The 6,187-nt window shown below is 43.0% G+C and overlaps 1 protein-coding gene across 1 annotated transcript; it reads right to left on the bottom strand.

The window, feature by feature from the left end:
• Window positions 1–507: 507 nt before the first annotated feature.
• Window positions 508–3,671, bottom strand: TLR8 (toll like receptor 8; the record flags this gene model as incomplete). Its single annotated transcript, XM_080831593.1, has 1 exon — window positions 508–3,671. One exon carries the CDS (start codon window positions 3,669–3,671, stop codon window positions 552–554), a length of 3,120 nt encoding a protein of 1,039 aa, XP_080687719.1. The 3' UTR covers window positions 508–551.
• Between the last annotated feature and the right edge of the window lie 2,516 nt (window positions 3,672–6,187).

Here is a 6,187-nt window from a genome sequence, read left to right as displayed (position 1 = left end):
TTTTAAAAAAGTGGTTAAGAAATAAAAAACACCTGAAAATACCCATCTTAGCCTTTAAATGGCATCTAAACCTTAGAGGTCAAATATTATACCCAATATTTAGAAAAGTAATTGCAAAAGGAAGACTAATGCCACCACAGCATAACGTAACCAGGTAACCATGGGCATATGATAACCCTAAATAGCAACTTAACAGCAGAGCCATGAGTTAGAATTACAATGGAAATGGAGAGCAGCCTTTAAGCGACACTGCCAGAGGAACTGAATCCTGCAAACAGCCACGTGAGTTTGAGTTTGGAAGTGGGTCCTAAGCTTGGGAGACGCCTGTGGCCCTGACTGATGACACCTAGCCTACAGCCTTTAAGAGACGCTGAGCAGAGGACTCAGCCAAGCCTCGCCTGCATGCCTGACTAGAGACCGGAAGATCACAGAGTGCATTACCATAAGCCACTAAGTCCGGGGGTAATTTGTTACACAGCAATAAATACCTAAGACAGAAGGGTAATTGCTTTGCATTTTTATTATGCTGGTGAGCCGTGGCTTAACATCCGTTAGTACTGTTTAATGGAATCAACATACAAATTGTTATACCGGGAGTTGTTTTCGGTTAAGACCACGTTTTTCAGACTTTGCCAAAATAAGCCTTCCGCCTTGGGGTTGTCGGGCCATTGAAGGATGGAGCTCTTGCAGATCCTCTGCCGCAGCCTCAAATACTGAGAATGCTGTAACACGGGCTCCAGCAGAATAAATACGATCACATCCATGTTCTCTTCCATGAGCCGCTGCAAGGCCAAGTAGAACGCTGTTTTGAAGTTCCAGTTTTGGGCATATTCTTTGGTTAAGACGAATATAGTTTTCTTGCTTTGGTTTATGCTCTGCATGAGGTTATCGATGATGGCTAATCCGGGGTCCCAATCCCTCTCCTCTAAACACAGGAGCACATTTTTCCCCTCGCTCTCCTCTAGGTGGAAACGCAGCTCATTTATCACCCAGTCTGTAACCGACGCATCTTTGGTGTCGTAAGAAACATAGGCATCATAGAAAGTTTGGGACGTGGAAAGAGACCTGTAGCCTTTTACCTTAGCTAGACACACGTGGTAGATAAACCAAACATCCCAGTAAAACCAGTGGTGACCCAAGGCAGCCAACATCACGGTGATGGTGATTAAGGACGTGAAGAAACACAGCACTGCCGCGATGGTATCTGAAATACAGGTTGTTAGCTCCAGACTCACGATGCTCTTCCCTTTCTGATCCCCGGGACTAGAGCAGATCACGTCCGTCAGCCGAGGGATGGTGACATCCAGATTTTCGTCCATCCATCTTCGAAAATCTCCAATGTCACAGGTACAGTCAAAAGGGTTTCTATCTAGTTTCAAAATGGTTAAACTGGTGTTGGTCTTCGTTTGAAGCGTGGACTTGTTGATCATCTTCAGCAGGTTGGAACTCAAATCGAGGTGGATCAGACCGCTGGCTTCGGAAAGAAAGTTGGAGGGCAGGTGCGAAATCCTGTTTCGGCGTAGTAGCAGCGTCCTCAGGGAAGGTGTGAATTTGGAGAGACTGTTAGTTAAAGAGGATAGCCTGTTTCCACTCAAGTCCAGCAAGTGGAGATGTGGAAAGTGTTGGAGTAATGTCCAGTTAAAGAAATTTAACATGTTATTATTTATGTATAGTTGGGTGAGACTCTGGGGCAAGTTCAGGAAAGCTTCGTCTGGGATAAGATGAAGGTTATTCAAGGACAAATCGAGCCGTGTCAGGTTCATGAGACTTGTAAAAATTTTCCAGTACTTGTCACCTTCAGCATTCCACAAAATGTCAAGACGGTTTCCTCTGAAAACTAATTCTTCTAGGGACATGCTTCTCAGGTCTTGCTCTGTTAAAGTATAAATGCCATTGTGGCTCAAGTTTAAAACTTTCAGTTGTGTTAAATTTTGAATAAATCCCAGGCGGTGCGTCACCCCTGCTATTCGGAAGTAGTGTGCATTGTAGCTGAGATCTAGAACTTCTAACTCGGGTAGATCACTGAGAGCGTTGTCATCGTCAAAGTCTAATCTATTGTTGGTCAGATCCAAATATTTGATATGCGGCACAGCTGAAAATTCAGTTCCATGTAACACTTGACCGTTGCCATTTGAAGACAGATTTAAGCAGGCAATGTCATGAAAAGCTTCAAACTGCTCTCGCCCGATGAAGAAAATACTGTTCAGACTTAAATCTAAGGCTTTGCCATAAACTGTGCATTGCGGCTTTATTAAAGGATGGGTATTATGATAAAAATTTGAATGTGGGTCAAACTCAAAATCCGCTGAGCGTGGCTTAACGACGTGACTTGGAGAGGAGTAACCATTTTCGTTGTTTTGCTGGATATCATTTACCAAGGGTGATATTCGGTTTTCTGACAAGTAAATGGTCGTCAGATTGGGGAAATCTTGGAAGAGGGTAAAATTAATTTGCTTAATAAAGTTGATGCCCAAGTTGATAGTCTTTAGATATGGGAGACCCATCAGGGGATGGAAGTTTTTTGCTGTAAGTTCCTGGAACACGTAACCTCTTAAGTGCAGCGCCTGGAGCAGCTTAAGATTAGAGAACTTTTGGGAAATATTAATATATTTTGGATATTTTGCCATTTTGTAGTTAAAAGATAAGTCAAGTATTTCCAAGGAGGGCAGTTTCGTTAAAAATTCCCCAGAGGCTATTTCATCCACTAAGTAATTGAATTCCAAGTGCAGAACCTTCAGCTTGGGCATATTTTCAAACCACGTTACGGGAATCTTCCGGAGAGAAGTGCTAGAGAGGTTTAGGTAGCGAAGTTCCGTCAGGGTTTGAAAAGCAAGAGGATGGATCTGAATTGAAGAGCCTCCTTTACAAGGTGTACAGGGAAATGGGGCGTTGAAACACCTCGGGCAGTTCCCACTTAAATCTAGGACTCTTAAATTTCTCAATCCCTTGAAATCTTCCTGCCTGATGGTTTTAATCTTGGCATTGCTGAGATAAAGTTCTCTTAGGGAGTCTGGCAGCTTAGGTGGCACATGGACAAGCTTATTAAAAGACAGGGACAGCACCTGCAAATTCGTAAGACTTTCAAACGTTCCGTTTTCTATGTCAAAAGTTTTATTAACACAATTATTGCCGAAATAGCAGTTCCAGCTCAAGTAGAGCCTTTCCAGATTGGTAAGGCCAGAAGTGTTCTTTTTAGTTACGCAAATTATGTTGTTTTTAATGAGACTAAGTTCCTTCAAAGACCCTGGCAAGCCACCAGGTATTTGGTATAACTGGTTGTCTTCAAGCAGTAATTGGTTTAAGTTTTGTAGGTTGAGGAACGCCCCATCTGTGATATTCATGCCTTTTTGGTTTATATCAGGGTTTTCATTCAGGTGCTGCGGACTGCCATTGTGGTTTAGATTTATTTTAGTAAGATTCTGCAGCCCTTGAAATGATTCATTTGTTATGTATGTGATGTAATTATCAGAGAGGTCTAGTGCTGTCACATACTTGCCCACTGTTTGGGGAACTTCTCTCAGTCGACGGCTGTTGCATTCTGCAATCACAGAGCCATTTTGTCTTTTCTCATCACAAGGATAGCTTCTAGAATAATTTGCTTCGCTGAAGAACTCATAGGAATCAGAGATGAGCAGGAAAAGGCAGGTCAGAAACGAAGATGGGAGGGTCATGTTTTCCTAAGGAAAATCAAAAGTGGAGGCACAATGTTAGAGTAGCAGGGTTTACTAGGTAATTCATGAAGAAAATAACAGCGCTTCGTGACACTGCGCATGTATTTTGAAGTATGAATTCTCTTAGCAATTAAACAAATTGTGTGAAGTTAGGTTCAGAACAATTTTAATTTTTATTAATTTTTTTGTCTTTTTCAAATTTGTATTTAAATTGTAGTTAGTTAACGTATGCTGCGATATTGGTTTCGGAAGTAGAATTTAGTGATTCATCATTTACGCACAACACCCACGGCAAGGTTCGTAAAAATTTTAATTTGTCACCGCATTCAGCTTCACGGTGCTCAAAGAAGCCTGGGAAGCTTTTGCAGAGGCCTTCATTGAAATGCCTCATCGCCATAACGGGTCTGATGCAGGCCTGTGGCTATGGTTCATGCTAGATCTGGAACCCGGCAAGCTATACATTCATAGCTTCGACCTATTAGCAGAACTCTCAATGAAAGTTGGCCCATCCCAAGGAGAGTTCAGGTCCACCTTTCATTATGGTATCATCTGAGATCTCCAAGCTGGAGTCACCTCTACCTTATCGACATAGCCATCGCTCGGCACAACCATATCTCTTATTGGCCTTCCCCACAGATGTTCGTTACCTCTCCAGTGGTACGTATCTGGATCTATTCTCTCCTCCAGTGAAGTGGACACCTTCTGTTGATAATGATAACAAAGTATCAGGGAGTGTGCCAACCATAAACATTTTGTCACCCACGTTAATGCCCGGAGCAACACAATGACATAGGTTCTATGTTATCCGCATTTTATCTTTGATATCCGATTTATCCACTCAAGACCCTTCAGTGGCTTTCGGAAGGATGATACGTTGTAGAGCTGGATTCCAGTCATTCTGATTCCAACAGTAGCCATGATGCTACACAACCTCGCTTTGAAGTCTTTGTGTCAGAACGGCACCTCAGTTGTAGACGGCACTCAAAAAAATCTTGCGGAATGGCTACCAGTATTCCTATGTCCCTTATCATAGGAACGTTGGGATTAATAGCTATTCTTTGGGTGATGTTGTAAACTTCTGTAGGGAAGACATGATGTCTTATCTTTTCAAGCAACCTCTGTAACACTCAGTAGAGCGCCTCGCTTTCTGCAGCTCTCTCTTAACAGACAGCTGAATATATTAGCTTTGGTAGTTATACGATGCAATAAACACATTAATGTGGTTGGCGGGACGAGGGCTGTGGTCAGAAGAACTCTCAAAATCTTATTTCACCAAGTCTCAAGACCAATCTTCACGAAATCGTGTTTTTCACTAAAGCCAAACTCCTGTCCTTCTTGTGAGCTAAGCCAGGGAAGTGCTTCCTTTTTAAGTTCTTCTAAAGTTGAGGATTAATGAACTAACAGTCCCTGTCGTACCCTTAGTATGCGGATAGTGATTATGCTGAGGGTCTAGGATCACCGCCAGTTCACAGCAGTCGAGGAAGAGCCAGCTGCTGCTGAGATGAAAACTCAGGTGAAACAGAACTCCCAGGCATTTTCAGTTACTTTCAGTCATTTTCAAGTACAGCACTATCTAGGTGCCCGATGTCTTCCTTCCACTGAAAGAAAGCCCCACTTTACCTGGTTTGGTAGGCAGAATTTCCAGAGGGCCTCTCTGCCCTTTGCTCCCTCGTACTACTCTGTCATCGTGCTAGGTCATGTGACAAAAGGGAGATTATGTAGATGGGCCTCATTCCATTGTATGAGCCTTTAAAAGCAGAGAGCTTTCTCTGGCTAGCAGCAGAAAGGAGAATCAGAGAGGTTGGAAGCAGGAGAATAATTTGACTCACTCTTGCTGACTTAAAGGAGGAGGGGGCCGCTGGCAAGGAATGCAGGCCACCTTCAGAAGCTGAGAGTGGTGCTCTGCTGACAGCTGGCAAGGGAACACCCCGTCCCCCATCCTACAATCACAAAGAACTCAAATTGCCTGTCAACCTGAATGAACTTGGGAATGGATCCTTACTCAGAGCCTGGAGCGAAGAGTTCGGCTTGGCCAATGTATCAATTTTAGCCTTATGCAATCAAGAGCAGAGAACCCTGGCAAGCCCACCCGGACTCTGACCTATAGAAATTTGAGCTGATAAATGGGTATTGTTTGAAGCTTCTTGTAATATTAATCTGATGTGTTAAATTTGAGTTTGTGATCTTGCAGTGGAGATGTCCAGTAGGCTGTTACATATATGCCCCTTCGGCTCAGAGGAGAGTGCTTATGGATGGATGGCCTTGGGGGTCGTGGCAAGGATGGCCTGAGGTATGAATCAGATCATGCAGCGTAGTGGATGCCATAAAGGACATTCCATACTTCAGTTCTATCAACAACGATTTCTACATCTTCTTTTCTGGTAAATTTATGATTTCATTTTCCTACACTGAAATATCTTATCCCACTGGGATTGTTTTGGCATAAAACATGAAGTGCAGACCCACATTATTTTTTTCTAAATGGAGATATGCTTGCCCCAACATCATTTACATAT

The sequence above is a fragment of the Martes martes genome (genome assembly GCF_963455335.1).
Source record: "Martes martes genome assembly, contig: scaffold_84, whole genome shotgun sequence".
NCBI classification, from domain to species: Eukaryota; Metazoa; Chordata; class Mammalia; order Carnivora; family Mustelidae; genus Martes; species Martes martes.
The sequence above is the reverse complement of the archived record's forward strand: the minus strand, read 5'-3'. Positions and strand labels throughout refer to the sequence as shown.